At 39.4% G+C, this 23,567-nt stretch overlaps 2 protein-coding genes across 4 annotated transcripts in view; one reads left to right on the top strand and one right to left on the bottom strand.

The window, feature by feature from the left end:
* The window catches only part of LOC117234834, a 94,975-nt gene extending 91,073 nt beyond the window's left edge, over nucleotides 1-3,902 (bottom strand). Inside the window, exons 1-2 of the mRNA XM_033496411.1 lie at nucleotides 3,512-3,902; nucleotides 1,286-1,683 (exon numbers count right to left, since the gene is read on the bottom strand). Coding sequence (XP_033352302.1) covers nucleotides 1,286-1,652 — 367 coding nt within the window. The 5' untranslated portion in view covers nucleotides 1,653-1,683; nucleotides 3,512-3,902. The remainder of the gene's footprint in view (nucleotides 1-1,285; nucleotides 1,684-3,511) is intronic.
* LOC117234844 (autophagy-related protein 16-1) overlaps nucleotides 1-23,567 on the top strand; it is a 598,282-nt gene that overhangs the window by 367,564 nt on the left and 207,151 nt on the right. The gene's annotated exons all lie outside the window — the stretch shown is intronic.

Raw genomic sequence — 23,567 nt, 5'->3', positions numbered from 1 at the left:
AATGAATTTAATAAACCAAATTTTTATACATTTTATACGTTATAAGTTAAACACGAATTCTTTCAACTTGTTTCCGGTAGAAGCTAAAAAATTCCATCCAGTAACTACTAATTAGAGGGTTCTCAATTTCAGAATTGAGAAAAAATATTCCATCGTAACGATCCATTATTTCTAATTGGTCTCTACATTTCAAATTTCAATATTAAAATTCATAATACGATATTACAGCAACAGTACAACTACGCAACTTCTTACTTGAACCATCGCTCTTACGACGTTTTCCGATAAGCCAATTATAAATAAACGTTTCTCTTTCTTCTTGTCCCATTTCCCCAAGTTGTATTACACACAACTTTTCCACGATTATATAAAACAGTACAGATGAAACAAAGCTGACCTTCACAAATTAAAGGCTAACGGAATTTCGATAATACGAAACATGGTAGACACATTCCTTGCTTCTTTACAATTAACTAAAAATGTTCTACAGAAACGAAGTAAAGTCGACATTTATAAAAATTAAAGATAAATCGAATTTTGATGTAACGAAATTTTACATTTAAAATGGATTCTTAATCTCTTTACGATCAACTGAAAAGCTGCAATACAAACGAAACAAAGATAATCTTCGGAAAGATTAAACACAAACGAGATTTCAATAACATACAATTTTACATCTGACGCGTTGCTAAGCTCTACACAATTAACTAAAAAATTAGCTACAAAGCCCTGAATAAATAGGAAAGAAACGAGGGTACCGTTCACGAAAATTGAAGGTAAATGAAGGTTCGATGATATAAGAGCAATTGTACGAGCGTATTCATAGGCTGACCTCAATCTTGGTCCGACCTACCTCAGCGCATACTTTCTTCACAATCGAACAAGCAAATAGCCGTCAACCGTCCGAATATCGTCTGGAAACCCGTTACGTCCTCAGAGAGGCGGCTCACGTGCCGCATAAAAGCGGCGATGGCTGGCTCGTACGAAACGACACACGTCTATTTTATCCATCGTCTCTAGGCATTTAATCATTCTGCGGTACGCTTCCACGCTTCGTGGAATTCCCTTATTCGTCCAGGAACATACATATATGTAGGATCAGCGGATGCGTGGCACCGTTCAACGTCGACGAATCGGGAGAAAGACTGATCGTTCTGGCTCTACGCTATACGCTTTAGTCTTTTGACCCATGATACGTTTGCAGTCTTTCAGGATATCGCGCGTTGATCGAGTTTCACGACACGGAACATCCACGCGCAGCGATACGATAACGATTCAATCTTACCTGGATTGCTGTCGGCGTTCGAGCTGAACAGAACGCACAGGCCCGTCTCGTAGTTGACCGCCTGGCAGGAATCGTTCGCTTGACAGGTCTCCAAGCAATCGGTGAGCATCAGAGTTCCCGGTATGGACTCGAGCATGTTCGTGGGTGCGGTGAACACGTACCCAGTCACCAGCTCGAAGCCCACCATTTCTGGGTCACACTCGTCGGAACCGGCAGATGGACCGGTGTAATCTGGCCCAGAAAGTCCCGATGGGACCGCAGAAGGAACTGGCTGCTGGTCAGCCGCGTGCGTCGACTCCGCGGCTGCCACGCGACCCAACCTCGCGATAGCCTGCAGCACCAACAACGCCGTGATGAGTCTTGTCATCGTGACGCTCCACCTGTTTCGCAATCTTTAACTGTAAACAGAAAAAACACACGATTACTTCATCGATCCAATTCCTTTCGCAGAAGATACCTGTTTTTCTTTGCTTTTTTATTATTTCAGCCGTTCACAGGCTGTACTGATCAACTCGTCAAATTGAAAGAGGTAGAGAAAGACAATGATAGAATGCTCGTTTAGATACACAAAAATCATGTGCATACACAAATCCTCGAGAATGAGACGTTGGTCGCGTACTCATACGTAATGAAATCGAGAAATTGATAGGAAGCGGAGCTGATCGGTGTGACTCCTGAGGTGCTCATTTATAAGTCGTTAATGCATCGATCGTTGTCGGAAGGATAAAAAGTTACGATTATGTATTGCTACGTAAGGTAGAGTATTTTAGACAATTTAGTAGTTCTTATGTTAATTTATGATTACGATTATGGCCACGATTATAGATTCCTATATAATCTAGTGCATTTTATGTAATTTAGTAGTCCTGGTATTAATTTGTAACTTTTTAAATCATCTTTAAGGTGGATTTTATATTGAATTTCTATTTATAGGAAGAATATATTTGATATTGGAGGAGAAAATTAATTTTCTAGTTTATTCTTAAGCTAATAAGTACTGAGTTATTGGTGTTTAAATATAAACTAGTCTCTAAAGTAGAATCTGGTATAAGGTTAGAGACCATTATTTGAATCTATAGGAATCTCAATTTGTCTCGACACTTTGCATCCGTTTTTCAACTCGTTCAACCTGTTCTCCAAGCACTCTATAGAAATCTTGTAACGTAAAATTAACGACAATTCTTTCTCATCGCGTTGTTATATGTTTTATTTGCATACTAACAAGATTAAAATGGCAAAATAGATGCTGTATAGTCTATGATTTGAAAACAGGAAGTTGTTGAACACTTCTATTTTTATCAATTGGCGGTAATCAGCAGGTGTTTGTTACGTGAAAGTGATCTTTTCTGTCATATCAATTTTGAAATTTTGTTACCATGAAAGATTCACACGATCTTTAAGATTTCCTAAGTGACAGATATTCATATTTTTCATTTTGATATAAATATATATAATTTTATATATAGAACAATGTTATTTATTTTTATTATTTTTGGTATATACGTAACCTTTTTTAATATAAAACGATATTATTTATCTCAATTTAGAAAATTGTATTATATACGATCGAATATTTAACACCAGTAAATTATACGTCCATTTTAATCTATTTTAAGTAACATAAAATCAAAAATGTAAGACTTCTGGCGTATTTCAAACTTTACAAATGCTTCCGGGTTCGCGAGTTTCACTGAAGATGTACCAAGTTCAGTCAAGCAATTCTTTTCTTCCGTACACATTCCCATCTTTACATCACAGAAATTGAAGATCAACGGTACAAATTGTTTCTCCAACAATATTTGTATCTCTCGAAGCTGTGTCGTTCATATGACTATCCCCCTTTTTATCAAAACACGTAGCTTCAACCGCGGGAAAAAGGTACGTAAATAACGGCGTATTTTTACGCACCTCTGTTGCAATCGCGTTGTTTTTTGTCATGCGAAACTAAATAACAATTAGTTTGGTTTCGACATCGCCGATCAAACGCGTGCGTCCGCGAGATTGGCGCGCGTGCGCGTGCGTGGCTCAACGAAACGGACGAAAAAGCTTAAGTGGCAAAAAGTTGCGAAAATTCCGATCGCACCCGTAGAACGAACGACCACGTTCAAATACAACGAACCATTCGTGCACGATATTTTGCCCCGACACGTTGAAATAATTACACCGATGCACTTGCTCGATACACCGAAACGCTTCCATCCGCGGCAATTCGTGGGTTGCACATACCTGTCGAGATTATCGATAACGCTTCCGCGTCTCGATATCGAATTCGAAGCAGTCGGCAAAAGGCCAAACGGCGTTTCTTGTATTTTGCTTCTTTCCTCTGGAATACCACAAGGACGTTTTTCACGAGGATGAAATCGATGCAAGAAACATCGACGACGACGAAAGCGGTGGAGGAGAATGATTGGTTGTTCCCGGGGGTCACAATAGGAGAACGCGCGGTGGTGAATGCACCAAAAAATCGAATGAAATCACAGAAATTCGTCCAACGTTTAAGATTAATTTATCGAGATCGAGTCGCGCGCGTTACCACCTCGTAAGAAATTAAACGACGATTTGCAATGATAATACGGACCTCGCGAGCACCGCGCTGCAGGGTATAACGACGTCGACCGGCTGGCTCTTAGGCACTGGGTACACCTGGCTGAGCCGCGGCGCACGACTCTTCCTCGACCGAACAGGAGAAGGGGGAGGGGGCACTGGGACCGCTGCCGACTAAGGAGGACAGAACGGTACGCACAATTCGATCGTAGGCTTCGACACCATTGAAAACAAGCCAACCTCTTTCTCTCCTTCCCTTTCTCGCGTGTCCATTGCCTCCACCCGAATTCTTCCCCCATTCCGCTATTTCCTCGTATTCTTATCGGGATCGCGACTCTGACTCTCTTCTCCCCCCTCGACCCCGGTCGACGTACCGATAGACCTCGATTTCGTTCACGTAGGTATTTCCAGGCGATCGGGTGAAATTCTATTCTTAGTCGGAAAGCAACGGTTTTTCGGGACCCGGCTCTGACGTAACCCGTAACCTCGGGACACCCATGAAATTTATTTCGTTGCACCTTCGAATTTCAATATTGTAAACTGTGAAAACACCCCCCCCCCCAAACAAGTTACAATAATTCGCCGTCTAATGCAATGTAAGAGTTCATTTTGTACACGCGAATGCACTTTGCTTTGGCGACACTCTCGCGAGCCAGTGATTGCAAATGACATTAATGAGCAACAGAATCCGGTAGGATTAGTACGAGGACAACCAGGGGTACCAGTCGTGAGAACGCTACGTAAACGTGGACAATTGCGAATGTGGAAAATTTATTGAAATGTCTACCGGTGTTTTACATGAAACGTTGCACGCATAGCTTCACCGAGTACTCTGAATTACCGTGTAAAGTAATTATGTAATTTTGTTATACGGTGTATTTTGTACACAACGATTCTTCGCATCCTGAATTAACACGTTAACGGCCATTGACGTAATATTACGGTTTTTTTCAAGACCAACGTCTGACTAATGATGGCTACGAGGAGAGGAAAATTTCTTTTATTTATTTCGATTAATAAAACGATGGGTGATTTAAGATTTCCATGAAACACGAAATACGTACGATTTTACTATGAAAACTATATTGAAAACAAGGTAGGTATATCAAACTATGTAACAGGGAACGTACTAACGGGAAAGATAATTAAATCGCGGAATGTCCAATTAAGTGTATAATGGATATTATAAGACTGTGGACAGATATGCGAAAGGATTCTTTATTCGGATCAATTGGAGCAAAAAGTGGATCATAATATGTGATTAGCCGACAGCTAACCCAGAATTTGCGTACCGAATTAATGATAATTATGACGACGAGTGTACACACGGCGGCGCCGCGGCCAGAACGGATGAAGAATGTAGGAAGATGAAGAAGAAAGGTGGGGAACAGGAAAAGCAGGAGATCCCAAAGAGAGCAAAATCGGATGCACGTGTGAACAGTGCGACCTAAGCGGGCGTCGCGTCGGTGTCCCTCTGTACGTACACTCGGTCGATTCACGCGGTGCTTAGAGGCTGTTCGACGTGGAAGAAGCGAAACGAACATCGAGCCGGTGAGAAAGAGTGGAGAGAGAAAGAACGCGCAAACGATGGAAAGAGAGACGCGTAGCACTCGTACCAGGTGCCTATACCATCGCGTCACCATGCTGGAATAACGGTGCCTGGATGTCTCATCGGGTTCAATCGCAATCGACAATCTTCCGCCGCGGAATTTCGCAAGGAAACGACCGTTTTGTCGTCTTCGTTGTCTTCGTCGATTTACGAGCGGCCGCTATTCGTTCGCCCTTGAGTGCCGATCGACCCAATGGCCCCCTGGCCGTATCGTTTCATCCGCTGACGCGTGTCTTGCGGACTCGTTTCTAATAAAGTCACGCCGCACGTTCCCGCCATCCCATTTAATTGCTCTCTTTTACGTAACATGTTTGGTTTACGCCTTTCGATCGTTATATTTACCCTTGTAAATTTAATTTCATCCCTGCAGTTGAGAATCGATCAAAACGATGAAATTGTGATCGCTGGACATTAATATTCAATAAAATTCGTATACATTTCCGTTTATTTGCATTTGGAAACAAATAATAATAGAAATAGGTAGGTTTATCGTCGTTTATCGCATATTCGTGATTAACGATGATTTCTCAACTTAATGTAAAGGTTATCGACGAGGCTATGTAGTTGATAAGTAATTACAGATTTCTAAATATTTCATTTCAATCACAAATATCCAATAAAGGCGCGAACGTTACGCGTTTGAAGGAATACTGAAAATAGGTACTTTATCATCTTAGACTTCATTTGTAAACATTTTAAATTCTGGTTAACGTTGGAGTAATTAGTCGTATAACTAAGTCTACAAAATGGATAGTTAGACATAACCCCTAATTATGAATCGTAAATTCCATATTGGTCTGTATTTGGTACTATTAATATAATTAATGTGTAACTAAATCGTAATTCGAACAGCTTCATCGTGGTTTGTTTATTCATATATTTAGATAAACTAGTCTAACCAGAAGCTGAACTTGTAAAACGAGTCGAACGAGGACGTTAGATTGCATTGATTTAACGTTATGTTAAAATTTTAAATATTATAGAAAGTGAATGGTATAAGATTCCTGTCTGAAAATGTTTGTCAAACCGGTAATATTATGGGGTTTTCTTATCTTTAAGAAATTTATCTAACATATTATTGGATCATTCCATAAGTAACGCAGTCGTTGGTTTTCGAATACTAGATGAGAATAAAAAATTGAAAATAAAATAATATACTTTTCATAGTTCTTTACCTTTTCTTAGTTATTCCCTATTAGTTCCTTATTCCAATTTTATAAAACTTTAGCACTAATGACATTGTTTTAACTCCCAGAAAAACATCTACTTATGGGATGACCTAATATCATAGTCCCTTTCGTATTTTATTAAGAATTTTAGGCCAATGAGGAATATAAGAAACGCATTTAGATTTTGTAGTTTCACCTGCCCTTTATACGACATGTTATTTCTGAAGTTATGAATTTCAGTTACCACTAGATTTCTTCGTAATGCGATATGTTTCCGCATTACTGCTAGTTACTTGAAGTTTCTCCTATGCGATCCAATATCAACCGAGTAAATAAGATACCGTAATAATACTTGACTATGTAAAGAGGTTAGGAGCGTACAAAGCAGTAGTCCAATTGATATTCGCGCCAGTCGCTAATACGATCGGATTATTTTAGTGGCCACAAAACAGACTGTATCGACCAATATGTACTGTGATATCTTGAACTAACTGAATTGAATAGACGACAGTAATTCCGGATGGAAATTGTACTGTTACATTCTCATAATGACTTCAGAGTGAGCCAATTAAAAATCTTTCCTACCTACTAGGTGTCGATTTCTTTCTGCGATTCTATACGTGTATTTCGAGTTCTTCAGGAAGAAAGTTGTTTGAAAAGCAGTTATGAATGTGTAGTTGAAAATTATATTAAGCAGACATCTTTTTAATATCGTAAATTTAGTAATTTTGCATTATCGTGCTTAAAGGCTTTCGTTGATATATTCTCACATATATAAGAAGATCTTTTAATTTTTTTAATCTTTTAGTGCAACTATTTTAACGTTAGAAATGACAACAAACAATTAAACGATATTAAATAATAAAAAGAAAACAAAATTCCTCAGTAACTTTACAATGTTTGTCTCTATCTTATAAAAGTTACAATATTTAAGTGTATATATATTGTCATTGATTTATTTTTACGACGAGTATCGGAAGATGAAAATATCCTTCCACGAAATCTCACCAATATACTAAATTCCTAAAATTCCTTCCTTAATACCTCTTTTAGCAAAAGCTATTCCAATATTAATTGTCTCGACAATAATTACAGTGTTAGCTTATGTTTCAACTAGAAAGTAAGTAAATTACTTACGATTCCTCTGTCTGTTACGTAATTCGATCGGAAGTATGGCATGGAAATGTAAGAATCATTGGAATACCCAGCGTCTATCACGTTACACGCTTATCAACGCGGCATCATAAAATCCACGTTGAAAAGCAAATTAGCAGTAATGCTTAAGCTCGTCGGGGATCATTGTTCGTTATGTTGAATTATGTTATGTAACTTAACTCGGCCGCTTTTAATTCATTAGTTCTCGCGATTTAATTTACTGTCGACCATGCAGCGTAACCGTGATTCCAAACAAGCGAACGTGCAACAAACGAAACGTACGAATCACTGGTGCGAACGTTTAACGGGCACGCGACTTATCGCATAACGGCGTAAGGCCGTTCTCGATACTGGTTCTCGGTCAAGCGGATTCTCAAAGTTATGCAGAAGGTTATAAGAGTGTACTCGAATATCTTGTCCGCGATATACGCTCTTCGGCTCTCTGATCTCTCGAAATTTATGGATGTTACTCGCGTCGTAAAGAAAGTCTTCCATGCTGATTTAATTCGTACCACTTTATCCGTGTGAAAGGGAGAAAGAGACGTGAGCACTCTCTCTCTCTTTCTTTCTCTCTCGCCCTCTTTATTGCTCTAAGTCGACGTTAAATTGCTAAACGTTATCATCCAATCCCGTCTACGAGATGCCGAGAAACAAAGTTAACTCGTGACTCTTCTTTGCCGATCCCTTCTGAAACTTTTATTCTCGTTTAACAACGTTCTTGCGACCACTTGTTCTCGTGAATCCGTCCTCCTTTCACGAACTTACGGGTCGCAAGGTCAATTTAGCCGCGCCGCCGTTGTCCTCGAAAAATATGACACATTACGATTGTAAAACTCCTTCGACTGTGTATGACTTTTAGAATACGAAAAAAGGTATTGCGCGTTTTATGATATTTAGGAAAATTTGAGATTTTAGGTGACCGAGTGGATGACCTAGAAAACTTTGGTCGAAGGTCATTTAGTAAAGTTAGCAGCATTCGTTACGTATATCAAAATAGTTACGTATATCAAAAACTGTCAATTTTAGAATATCTGCAAAATTTTGGCACTAGAAGGGAACTATTTAACTTTTTCCTTTTTAATAGCAAGCAATTCTATTCGCGTAAAGCGTCCGGATACTCTGGAGCGGCAGCGTAAGTAGATACGTCCATTGTTGATCAGTCACATATACCGTCTATGTATAATACATAGGAAGTTAATTCTGCCAACGACGGCAAGTACTCGATGAAAACCGATTATCATGGTCATTCAGAATTCTAAATATATAACCATTCTACATCAAGTACATCATCATCCTACAAAAGCACGGTACAGATTATTCTAATCCGCTTGGTTTTTTCTAAATGTATAAAATAGTTAGTTTCTCTAGGAATATTCGTTATCGTATCGATTGCATACCAATCGAACAGGATAATGTCTTCCTCTTCTCCTAAACGTCACAGGTATCGTACGTATAGGGTGTAACACGGTCAGAAGACGAAGGTATAGCTCGTTACGTAATTATTCGATGCTCGGTATCATGACGTGGACGTGGTCTAGAAGTGGTCGTTTTAAAACGATAGCAAAGGCCTTTAAGCAGCGGCATCGGCACACCACTGGTTTCCAGGTTGCTGCTGGTGATCGGCGATCGCAGCGGAATCGAGCAGAGCCTCCGTTAATGGTACGTTCCGTGCGGGTTCGACACGCTGTGCGTCGACCAGGAAAATGCGAGGAGTCGGATAACCAGGAAACTGGTTTATGCGTGGTTACGCTCCGCGCCTCTAAGTGGCTACCCACTACCATCTATAGATGCTACACGTTCACGGATACTGTTAGAGAGAGACACTTAGGAGGGGATTGGCTGGAACGAAATAAAGCTGGACTGCGGCCATTAGATGGAACAGTGGCGAACGATAGGGACAGAGAAAAGAAGCGGTTACCTTGGCGTTGCACGTAGTCCCGCGATCACGAACGCGTCAAGGTGGTGGGATGATTGAGCCGAAGGATGAAGTTCAAGGAAAATAGTGTATAGAATTTCGAGAAGAGGCTATTTGCTTGTACACGATCCCCGTGTATTTCGCAATCAGCCGTCCTGACTGCTGATGGATTTGGTGGAAGAAGGATGAGCGGACGGGGATACGATGGATAAAGCGTACCAAAGTAATGTGGTAATTAAACTTTGGTCGTATTACATCGAGTCATCCCCTTACCCTACAGTGTGCCTCTCTTGTCCCTAGCACGATCCCTCACGCGTCCTCCACCACGAGAGTGTCATGGCGAGATTGATAGTGGTCCAACATCGTAGTTTCACCCTAGCCTCCTTTACTCTCGAGTAGAAGAAGACGAAGAAGAAGAACCACCTTACTCTATAGGCCTCTTTCGTTGTCCTACTCAAGCTATATGGCCTGTCGTAGCTTTTCTGGTTTTACTGTCTCTCGAAGAATCAGTGGCTGTTATCGCGACGGTACAGGAGAGGTGGCGTGTTGCGACTCGTGCGTTTAATCGCGATAAAAGATCTTGTCACGGGCCACGGAACGGCATTACGATCCGTAAGCTCGAGTCTCTATCGGCCGCGAGAACGGTTTATTTGCATAAAGGTTAGACACCGCGTACCCACTGCTACTGCCTTCTCATAACTTCTTTATTTTTAGCCTCGTCCACTTCTCTCTACCGTACTCTTTGTCTCTTTTTCGACGAGTCGCTGGTAGGCAACTCTTTCGATCCGATATGTGGATCATGTATTCGCCATCGTTGGATAAGTTTTCTTTGATGCTGCCATTCGATGTGTCTATGGCGCTCACCTGTGTGAGTACTGAGTGCTTCTGAACGGACAGAGACACGTTCGTTAGTTTGTGTAACTGTACGAACGTGTAACACGTTGCCGGTCTATATATGGATCGCTACCCTTCTGCATTATCGAATCTTTGATTCAAATGATGGAGTTTTATCGTAATGATGTGACGTGCTGCCCGGAAAAATTGTGACGTTATCTTTTAACGAGGCTCCGCTACTAGTGAATACTATTTTAGTATGTTGAAGCATGCTGTTTCTTACACATATATATATAATATAATCTACGCGTAATATACGCGTAATGTATGCATATTATATACTATCGCTCAAGTGTTTAGGATCATCCCCAATATTGTCGATTTTTTATGCATATGTAAAATATTTATATCTCCTCGTCGTTAAACGAGTGACTAAACTTCTTAACAATAACTCGTCATTGGAAAGCTCAATTTATTGGATATTAATATAAAATTTCTTTATTTAAGAATTTATTCTTCTAAATATGTTATTTCATTTTTGTTGTAAATAAATCATACCACATTTACCGAAACTGACTTTTCTTTGTATCTTTCAGTTCTACGATTGCAGAAATTTCTTGTTAAGAGGATGACTCGGTTAACAGGTTAAAGAGCCACAACATATGTGCGCAATGATTTACGAAAGACTGGTGCAGGTTAAAGTGCCAACGGTTCATCAGAACGACTAAAAACCATAATGTACGATCTTCTATAACCTAGGAACACGACTTATGTTCGATACGGCACAAATACAGAAACGATAAGAAAAGTGGTATGAAAAACGAGCAGAGGAAGGTGTTCGCACAAGGTCGTGAGACACTTGCGTGTCTAGCGAGTTAACCGCGTATAATGGGACTACCGTTCTCTGATTGTCATTACCGTTGCTTTCCGCGTTCATCAGCTTCGTGCTTGCACAACACCGCGTGGGTTTACCACGCTAGCCAATAGCTTGCTCCAGGAAAGCGTTGATCACGGGATAAAGCCTCTGTAGTAGAAACAATATAGCCCAAGTCCTTTTATGCGATTGCACTCGTTTCTTCGTCTTAAAATTCCTTCCTGTTCACCCACGACGTTTCAAACGGTTATTCCACCGTCCCGTTTCGCGAAATCACAGCAAGAACATAATTAAAGGATATAGCGTGGAATAAAACCACACAGTGTACGAAGAAATGAACGACAGGAAGACGAGGGCGACAATTAACTCACCTTGCGTACAATCGATAACCTGCTGGAAGCCTGCCGGATCGTCGAACGTAAATCTCGTTGAGAAAGACGACGACAACCACCACCACCACTATCAATACCCTATCCTACAACTAGGGACACTTTCTCGATCGTGCAGAACCTACGTTCCCTACGCTCGATTTACCACTCAGTCACTACTCCCATCCTTTAGTTAAGCAGTGGTTGCTCGGAGTCTTCGGAGAGAATCGACCCCCTGCCGCCTATGTCTGCCACGTTTGTCTCTTTGGAAACTTTTCCCTGACTCGTGTTGCTGAGACGAGAGTAACAGTTGCGGTTCTGGTAGAACCTTATTGCTTTAAGATCCGTGTACCGTTAAAGGAAGGGTTTCTTAACTCAACGACTTTGGATTACTTGTATATTGTTTGTTGCACCCGCCGATTCTTTTAATTAAAAGTTTTGGGCTACCAGATGACAAATGTTACGTATGTGTGGGGTAGATAATTCGTTGTTTCTCTTTCCTTCTTTCTTTAAGTAAATGAAGATGTGATGATGAATTATTACAAAGGTTTATGCGAAACATTATATGTGAGATTCGAAATTATTTAATAACATTGGTTAATTTACTCGGTTGGGGTTCGGTGCTTTTCTTATATTTATGGATTGAGATAAATAAATGAAGATATTTTATATTTATGATAAAAGAAGTAGTCGCACTAGGAATTCCGGAATAACGATGTAGTGCCAATCAGTATTTTACAGAACAGATTCCTTTGACGTTAGTTTCGCAACGTCGATGAAGTTTATAAACTCTGTTATAGTATTTTAGATTTTACACATGGTAGTACAAAACTCATGTTGATCAACTTCAATAATTACATAAATTAAAATGCAAAGAACAATTACAAATTTTTTAAAAGTTATTTATTAAATATATGATTCATTAAATAAATTTAAAAACACATGTTTTATTACTTATATACCGAGTACTTCGTGAAACATGAAATTGGTAACTGGTTCATATGCAAAAATGATTGCTGTATAAGAATTTTAAACGATGCAATTAAGTCATAAATTATTCTACGATTTGTGCTGTATTCGGAAACAACTTTTAGCTCCCAAATAGAAACAATATTCCATACGCGCATTAATCACTACTGCCATTTTGACGATTAAATTGCAAATTGTATCTTCTATGACGTATTGACATTAATGCTTATATACTAATACAGATATATAATAGTGGATTTTATAATATGTATATAAGTACTACTATAAATTCGAAAACACTAATTTAGCTCATTTGCATGTTAATATTGGTGACGCGTTCCCTCTTTTATTAAACTACTTGTAGATATTTGTAGGCTATTAGAAACACGACTACATATATACATACAGGTATGTGTGTATACGTATAACACAAATAACTGGATGCAACGTTTGGTGTACACGGATTTCTGAATATTTATTAAAAATTATTATGGCTAGTTAATAACAGTGATTTCCAACTTATTAATGCATGGTATCAAATCTCGTCCATATGCATATCACACACGGCGATGCAAATTACGAAACGAATGAAAAAAAAAAAGAAAAACGCAGCTCGACGAAAATCGGCGCGAACAGAAAATGACATGGACGTAAATAACGGATTAACCGTAGATCTTTTATAATACTATTAGTTATAACTGAGGCTCGTTTTAATAACCGGCATCAATCACATCGCGATCCCACAAAAATCCGCGGGAGTCGAGCGCAATTCTAGATGTATCCTGGTTGAACGAATAATACGTGACACGCGTTGCGTAGCTATACGTCAAATTGGCGCACAGTTAATGACTGAATAATAATGCATCCGTACTGTGAAAAGCTCTATTAGCGGTGTTAATATATTATAGTGTATGCTGTAGAATCTATTTGACCGTACAACATTCATACATATGTCCGACCTAATGGAAAATTGTTGGCTTTAATATCCATGGAGATAGTACGTGCGTATCTGACTCACAGATTTCACATAGAAATAGTTAGTTTCTGTAGTTAGATAGAGTTAGAAATTTGTGAGGCAATTGAGAGTGTTGATAGATGATATGCGCTGGTGCTATAGCATTATGTACTTTGATTCAGGTCATTGGAATAGCTGAACAATAATCTGCGGTTTTGTGAAATAAATTATGATCGAAATAAATTCAATCTTTATTATTTTATTGTTATATAATTTCGACAAAATTATCGATTTCTTTGTTAAGCTTCTAAAAAAATGTAATGACTTTGAATATTCGAAAGAGAAATAAGTAATTAAAGAAATGCATGAATAGATAATTTTAAATAACTAAAACAAAATACTGTAACTGTAAAAATATTAAAAAATGATTTTATCGTCATATATCATTACCATTTTTCTTCTTCCATCTTTAAAAGTTTGTCAGCTGATTTGACGAAATTAAAATTAAATCACACCTGAATTATCGTCATTTAAATCAATTGTTGCAATTAATTATTCAAATCATTCCAGAATATCTTACGCGAAACATTTCATTGTTATACACTTTTAGCGGGAAACGACGATGAAATTATTATCTCTTCCATTTGATCATCGCGATTGCGCGTCAGTGGCAAATATTCCAGAAGAGACAAGTACGTTCGAACGTGCCCGAGAACTGAATAATTTATTAATTCTCCTTTTTCCTTCCGTAACTCTCCGTCGACCCACTCAATTTTACTCGATAAGCACGAACAGAATCTCTCGTCCTTAGACACGGGGGAAGTACACTCCGCACTTGGCTCTTTTGCCAACGGGGGCGTGCAATCTTGCTTTTTCCTCTCTCGCAGCTTTCGCTTCGCGAGAAAGAACATTGACGAAGCAGCTATTTGCCATATAAATATCTCCGTGTAATTTTGCGTGATGATAGTCGTCTCCACGATGTCACGCGGAAGTAAATCTGGCCGTGTTTGCTCATCTGCATAAACCGCAAACAGTAATTTTGCTCCCTTCCAAATAAATTTCTAGAAGCCTCGTAGTGCAGAGCTTTCTTTTCCTCCCGACTTTTAATGGGCGTTTAAGTTTTATCTCCTTGACACTCTTTCGAAATTGTACCTTGTTTGTCAGTGCATCTTCTCGTGTTCAAATATTATTATATAATAAAATGTTATTTGCATTTGATACTTCGTATAAACAATCCGATAATGTTTTACAATGAATGTTAATTTAACATTATGATTTTCTATATGTATCTGTTCTGAAAGGTTTAAAAAGTTCGTAACGATATTTGGAAAAGATGTAAAGAAAAGATGTAAAGATATTGTACAATACGTTTATAGAATTAGTATTTCGTTAAACAATATTACATTTCTTTTGATAAACTTTTGCAATCGACGCTTAATCGATAACTTTTACTATAACGATGAAATGATGGTAGATATAATTGGCTGACTATCAACTGATCTTAGCATTTGAATACAGATATTTATCTGTTTAATGAAGTCCCTATCTACTTTGAATTGCTTGATTCGATAAGTGTACGTTCAATGAAACTGAAGACAGTATTTTTCAAAAATAAGTAACAAATGATTCTCCTAACATCTAATTAAATATGCAATAAATCAACTATCTAAAACGCTATAATCTTCTCGAACCTATTGTAAATAAGGGAAAAGATATTTGATAAGAATGTTTGTAGAGCATCTCAGGAAAATATGGAACTTCCAGGAAAATGCAATTACTCGTTATGCTAGAGCTCGGAATGCAGCCTGGAAATCTACAGTTTACTGTCGTTTTCCGTAGCGTTGTTATTTGCTATTTCTGTGAACATACCTCGAAGCTCTATCCAAACTGGGTAGACCTCCACGAAATCGTAGATCTTCGTTCACGCTGAAATTCCCACGGGTGTGCCCATTATCGTTTACGATAATTGAAGGTTGGAAAGAAATAAGAATTCCTACCATTCTTCGTTCTTATCGCGCTCCACTTTCGCGAAACTAGTTAAATCGTTGGTATGATCTTGTGTATCATATCCGCAAATGGCATATATTTCTACTTCCCTACGAAGTAAAGTAATTTACGTATTACTGGTAACTCCGTGATACAGAAGTTATATTACTTTGATACATTTCTTTCATAAAATAAATTGTACTAAAGAAAGAAAGAAAAGTAAGGGGAAATGGAACTATCGCTATTTGAAATAATGAAAATCATTGTGATGTATGCATTTTCTATAGCTTTATATGTTAATTTAAAATACATAAGAGCTCAACCGTACTTCCGCGATTAAAAAGATCTGAAATCCAAAACTGTTCAATGTTATAATAATAAATAATCAAAAACTTGGAGGCAATCCGTTAGTCGGCACGATATTATATCCATAATAATTTAAGCGTACTATATGCACGAAGATTTTAAAGAATCCACTTTGGTGTAATCGCGACAACGGCGCGTCGACGATTCGTGTCTAAGGCGCAGACCGTGCGATAGCTAATCGAAGAATTCGCGATAATCCAATTTATGTAGACGGTCCGATTAACCGAACAAGATAGAGCACGAAAGGATTGAGGTAAGAATCGGGTAGAGACGGGATTGTTGGGCACTCAAGGTAACGTTACGGTATTCGAAGCACGTGTACACGGGCGCTTTAGCACCGCGACGATGGAGAGACATTTTTATCGTGTTCGCTATCTCCTGCTATATATACGCGACGGCTTTTGCCGTAATCTCTTATCATAATTCAAATTTCATCAGCGGGAAATAAGAAGATCACGCGTGTAATTCCGATACGGTGCAACCGTGGTTCAGATAAGTGAAACACAGACCCGGGGCGATCGTCGATCTTCTTTGCGTGCGCAGATACATCTGTGGTATGTTCGGCTCTCCCTTTCTTCGTGGCCAAGCAGAACGAACGATCCCTTCCCGCACGAACAGATTCGCTGACGGTGATTAAAGCTCTACGATCGATCGTCTATCATCGTCTCTCTGGCCCCGTCAATTCGACTGGTATGCGGACACGATCGGTTCTATCGTTGTCGCGGGGTTAAACGTTTCCCAGGGACGTACGTTGCCTCTTTTGAACGTTCGTTCGTTCGCCTATTCGTCTTTCTCCTCTTAGTCGATTTCTCGTTCGTTAAGGAAGAAAAAGAAAAGGAAACAGTGTCTGTCGTTAGCCGAGTCATAACGATCAGTCAACGAGACACAAGCAGGGATTACTCATCGTTGGGTACACGGTAGCCTCGGTGAATGCGTGCGGGTACCCTTCATTAGCGACAGTCCCGCTGTAAGAGCGGCTAATTACGTTCGCGTATAAGGCAATGGCGTTACGCACAATATATTTGCGGCAGCTAATCGGCGCTACGTGAAATTTTTCGCCAACAGAAAACGACCATCATTAGAATGTCAGAGTTGCAGGATCGCATTGCCAACGTTTTCTCATTGTCGGTCTGTAACATTGCAGTTTGTTTTCGCGTGATTCTACTATCACGATAAGTTTATGTAAATGTTATTAATCGAATCTCTGAGAAGCCAGATCGATCAACTTTATTTTTTAGCAATTTCTTAATTTCATTATATATGTACACAAGTGATAATCCATTCTGAGGAATATTCTAATTTTATGAGGAATTATTTTATTCTAATATTATGAGGAATTGTTTTCACTGTTAAATGATGGTAAATCCCAAGGTAAATTTTAGAAACAGTATTTGTAATATCGTTACTTTTCTTTCCGTTTGAAAAACGCAATTATATGTTCAGATAGGTTTCAGTGGTGTCGCAAAAAATATAACGATTTACCAATCTTTCTCAACATTACTTTGAAACGTATTGTTTCATTAGTCCCAAAACGATTAGTGGTAATCGTGCAATCGCGCAAAAAGATTCTAACGATAATAGTACGTCGTTCGATTTTACGAAGCATTCTTAAATATAGGCCAGTGTACCGCTTAACGTTGCAAGGTTTCGGAACTTATCGATTGAGGGAACCGAGGGTGATCTTTCATTACAGCCGCGTTTTAAAGATTTCGCCGAGGAAATTGATTCGCAACGCACGGACGTAGAAGACAGGAAGATGTTACTAGATCGTATTTATGATAATAGTAAACAAGGCAGCCGTCCCCTTTGCCCGTTACTTTCCGCTCGAGAACCTGTAGATGTATCACGCGAAACCGCCATTGAAGTTTATATTAAAGGACTCCGAATGAAATCACATGCTAGAAGCGGCCGCTTTACAAGCGCATAAATATGTAAATTCCTAATAATACAGGATATTGGAAAAACTAGTTAGGCGGTCAGTAATCGTTAAAACTAAACGAGAGAGGGCCTTGGCGTTGTTTCTATCAGCACCGCTTCATAATGCGTAGGTATAGATAAGAAAAGAAAAAGAAAAGGAAAAGAAAGAGAGACTGTTGAAGATTTTTCAAGCGTATAATAAAAGTTATACTACTCGCGTGAGCGAACTAACTGGAATCGATTCTTCACGGTAAAACAAGTCGAAAGCGCGCGATAAAACTTTACTGCGTGGACGTTTGTCTTCTGGACACAATCTTCCTTGGAAAGTATCAAGTCTTTATCTAATCGCCTTCATAAAAATAATTACCAAGTCTCTAGGATGTTATTCGAAATTTATTGTACGAAATTCGAACCATTTTCATTTGGATCTCCAACATCCTCATGTCTGATGAATTTCTAGCATCCCCGATAAAGATCTTAAAGACCTCTATAAAAACTCTTGTTCCATAATTGTTTTGTTTTGTTAAAAAAATATCTATGGAAGTAATCATGTTTGAAGGTTTAAAGGAATCGTTAAACCTAACGATATGATAAAACAGCCTTGTTACTTTGGTGGTCTCCACTGTTCTATAGCCCTTGGTTGATTTAAATTGGATGTAGCACGGTGATAAGTGTACTTCGCGGGATCGTTCAAAAACGAAGGAAATCCATTTCGTATGCGATACGACGCGATTCACGCTGTCATTAAGTGGTCGACGGTATCGTTGGCGCGACTATAAAAAATAGGCGTACGCAATCATAGTTTCCTCGGAATACGGGAACGAGGCACGCTCGAGAGTCTCGAAACCATCTGTAATAAGGAAGTCGAGCAGATTCACCGTCGTTAAATCGATAATATCCTATGAGACGGGTACGGCCCTGTAACGGAGCTGGCGCGGGTAGAGGAAAAAAGAAGAGCTGGAGAAAAATTACGAAGCCACGCAATGCGCGGGATAGGTTCATTGGCCTGCGCCAAATGTGTATCTGGTTTCGGCTAAATTTAAGGGTATTAAAGAAATAGGAATTATGATTGCCAATAAAGAAACTAAATCGACAAGATAAGAACTTCGTGCCGTACTCGAAATAACCTTCGAAATCGTGTTTTGAGAATGTTAATTATCAGACCGCCAATTAAAATCACCACTTCCTACAACGATCCCGAGGGTAGAGAAAGGATCACCAACATTCCAGGAAGAGTAATTCGAGACAAAATCAATGGAACGCGTATACCAAACCGGATCATTCGTCGTATTCGCAGATTATTAATTAACACGCACGAGCGATACGATAAAAGGTTAAGAACACGGCAATTTAAACGGTTACGCGTATGATCCACTCGTATACGCAGTGGCGTATGATAGAAAGCATACCGGCAACCACGTTCAATGTACCCTGTGTTACTACGAGTAATAGAGACAGATCCTGCAGAGTTCCTCCGAACGGAAATGATATTTTCACGTCGACCAACAACAGACCGTGTCTATGCACGTGTTCCATGGAGGCACGTTCACACGCTCACGTGCGAATAATTCTCATTGCCGCTGAAACCCCGATGTATCATTCTCGAAAGTTTTATTGCGCCTACCACGGAGACAGATCGTTCCTTGTACGCGTTTACTTTCGAGAGACGCTGTTACTTTCGTTGCTCCGGCCACGCACCAAGATTAGCATCTATTCGAACGTCCGTCAACATTACGTGACAACAAACGCGTATTGGAGAGGGATGAGCTTGTAAGGCGTCACAAGGTGCTACGTCTCTTTAGAGTGGGAAATGGAACTCTTGGCATTGTATAGAAAATCGTTCGTGGTAACAAACAAGATAACGTAATAAGAAGATAGAGATTATTTTATGGTATAGAGTGGATTATTTAATTATGTTTGAGCGTGAATAGGTAATTTGAGATTTTATTAGTGCAGGTGTTGCATTAATGAGGTTCAAAATTGAGTATTAAAATAGTATATTGAACGAATGTGTGATAACATGTGATAATATTATATTGAATGAGTGTTGAATAGTATTGAATAAATGCCAGATGTTTTAATCGAAGAAAATTTGCTAAAATTGGATCATTTTATAAATATATCGGTTTCTAACGAATACGGTTTAAAATATCGTATTACATATTCAACTCTTTTAATAAAATTTCTTATACGTATAAATGTCATTCATTTGATCCATAAAAGATATCGTATCTTATTAACACGCTATTTCTATGCTAGATTTGTTCAAGATATTAAACATCATAAAACCTATTGTTTATTTATTTTACTTAAAAAAAGGAAGATCATAATTTACCTCCAATTATTCCGTCTATTTAAATGTTTGCTATTTTTCTATATCTTAGTCATTGTGAACAAAGTTCTCTAATCAATCATGCTAAGTTACATAAGACTCCACTATAAATCCAGCAAATTAGAAAACAAATTACTGTCTTACAATTAAGAGGATCGATATAATTGCATCGAGCTAATGTGCACGAGCAATTGCAAAGCAATATTTGCCAAAGAAATCAAATAGCCTGTTCATTAAAAAGGACTACATAGCTTGCAAATGTTATTGGCCAGATATCTATGCCGAAGTATCATATATAAACGTATTTATCGAACCGTTCGTCTCGCGCCCTCTCAATTCGTATTAAAGGTACGCAAGTTGGTGGTCGGTGAATTATTTTTTCAAGCAGAAACTAACAGCATTTTTAATTTATTTCGAGTTCAACGACCATTAAGCCGTGGTTCGATTCTTCATCAGGGTTTAACGACGTAAAATCAATTTCTCCATGGTTCATTGCTCTCACGGTTCGTTGGCTCATGCCTACGAATTTTCTACACATTATGGAATCGTAAAAACCTGGCGGCGTTCTACTTTGCACACGGGTATCGAAGGCAAAAAGAGGACCGGTGTTTTAATGTGATATGTCACGCTAATGGGCACCGCACGCAAGAGATCCACCGAGTAAAAACCTGTATATACACGTGGATAACGATTTACCTTCTCGTAGAGCTACTTTTAGTCCCGGCTATAACACTCGGTGTTCGCGGATCTACTTTATATATTCATTGTATTCCGTGTTCTATTCTATTCCGTTCCTTTCCTATTCTATTCCATTTCAGGGTCCATGGATCGTTCTTTGTACTTCTCCTCTGACCGTATTAGGAAATTACGTAATTCAACGCGGGACGCCCATCAGCGACTCGTGCGAATGCAAACGACCATCTCGTAATTTTGTTACGCGAGCAGGATTGCCGATGCAATTCGTAGGAATTCCTCCTTCTTTTTTTTTCTTCTTTTTTCTTTTTTTTTTCTACAAACTCCGCGCGATTTCCTCGCCTTTGTTCGCCCGTAATTAAGTCAAAGGATCTCGTTCTAAGAGGTTGACTCGTTCCAACCGGCCTTCGGCGGAGAAAAAGCACAAGTTTCTCCTTGGTCAACCCGCCTACCTGGCCCAAGATTTAAGGCAGGTAATCAGGAGTAAAAGAAAATCAGTGTCTTAGCATGACAATGCAGCGCGGGTTTGCCTCTAATGGGTTACACGACTGCAGAGCTGATGAATAAAAAGTGTCCAGCGCTACTGGAAATTTCCATAAAACAATACCTCGAGTATTAATCAGCCTTTCTTGCTCGCCTGTTCGTTTCTTTCGGATTCTCTCCTCTCCAACGAACGTTGATTCCTTCTTTGTCGTTTAGCATATACGGGAAATCGGAGTGGAAGTGTTAATAGTTGGATTTTTCTTGGCAGAGCCGTGAATTCTATTTCGAGAGAGACAAGGCTCCTCGAACGACAGGTCCATTAAACGGGAAAAATGAGGAGCTCCAATTTTCATTTAGAGACCGATTTTAATGTTAAAATCGCTGGTATAGACATAAACTTGCTACGAGTATACAATGAGAACAGTTCCGAGAGAATAAGGTTTGCTCTCGTTATCGACATACAAGAGTCACGTTTCGCTTTTTACCTTGTTTCCGTTTCATCTACTTCCGAGAGAGATACCGTGAAATATCCGCAGAATGTTGGATAACTTAGAAGTTAGTCGGATTTGCATTCAGCTCGATAAAGTTGTTTCTAAAATTTAGGTTTCCTATTTTTCGACTAATTTACGTTACCGAATTCTATCTTTTGACCCTGAGGTTTTAAAAGAAAAAGCGTCATTAACGAAAATAAGATAAACTTGTATTCTTATCGACGACCACATTTATAAAACGATCGCAATTTGGAAATTATCTCGAATAAATCGCCAACGCAAAAGACGTTATCAAACGCTTTCGACGTTCAACGCATGCAAAAGATATGATTCCCAAAAAACAGTGTCCCACGTCCCATTTCAAAAAGCAATCTTTCAAAAGAAGGAAGGGAATGAAGTAGACCGTAGATATCAGAAAAACAATAAGGGAAAACGTCGGTTTACTTCGCGAATCGTTCGCAGATTACGCTAACAAACAGTAAATAATGTTTTTGCAAACGGTATAGCGGCCCATTTTCCGGCAGCAACTCCTCTGGTAGGTGAACGTAATTACGGGAACGTTTCGTGCGCGCCAGTGCCATACTCGGAACGAGAGTGCAGGGACCAGCGCGGTACGTCGCGTTACGTGCTTGATATTCGGCTATAGGTATTTGCCACGGCGTCCCAACGAACTTTCTCTCTCTCTCTCTCTCTCTCTCTCTCTCTCTCGCTCGCTTTCTCTCCCTCTCTGTAAATTAATATTCCCGTAGGTGGCTGAAAATCCCGGTTCTGTATGCGACGACCTTCGCGAGCTCGCAGAAGTGCACCACGCCCCGCGAGGCAATATCGCGGCCGTGTATTTTGCAATTACGCGTAAATACGGTTACACAAGATTAGAGAGTGAATTAGCGCATTCAATTAACGTTTACTGCCGCGCTGTACCGCGTCGCATCGCTCCCCACTTCTGCAACACCGTGTACCACCGGTGTGTGCGCATCTATTTCATAGGATTTCTCCAACATATACACACACACACACACATAAACGCAGAGTACCGTCGTATCGCCGAGGCACCGCAATTCGGCACGATATAACGCACAACCCCCTTGGCTCGAGGCTTCGAGAAACCTAGGCTACGGAAAACAACCACGATTTAAGAATCGAGATACGCGACGCGTATACAAGTTATAGCATCGCGTGATTCCACGTACCGTCGAATCTCGATTGCTATTGCTACACTCCAGTTTACCGTTACACCGGCTCTCTTCTCTTGCATGAATTTTTTCCTTCTATCTACGAGCACGCGCGCGCCAACCTGGCGCGATAAAACACTCTAACGAAGTGCATTATCCGAGCTGGAATTCTGTCTCTGTAGAAATTTCGTATGCACGGTAAAGTTGAAGAATTTATTTTTTTAAAATATATGTAACATGTAAAGGTTAAATCGTATAGGAATATTTCACGTAGAATTTCAATATTTTAGAAGTGTAATATCTTTATGGGGATGGCGGGCTTTTAAATGTAGCTTGAAATGAGAATGTGAGCTAGGAAAGTTTTTGATTATTAATAGTTTTGTATACAGCGAACGGGAGAAAGGAGAGAGTGGAGAAAACCGAGAGTGATAGAAGTGAAAGGAATCGTTT

The sequence above is a fragment of the Bombus vosnesenskii genome, unplaced genomic scaffold (genome assembly GCF_011952255.1).
Source record: "Bombus vosnesenskii isolate JDL3184/JDL3185 unplaced genomic scaffold, Bvos_JDL3184-5_v1.1 scf7180000013263, whole genome shotgun sequence".
Lineage (NCBI taxonomy): Eukaryota > Metazoa > Arthropoda > Insecta > Hymenoptera > Apidae > Bombus > Bombus vosnesenskii.
The sequence above is the reverse complement of the archived record's forward strand: the minus strand, read 5'-3'. Positions and strand labels throughout refer to the sequence as shown.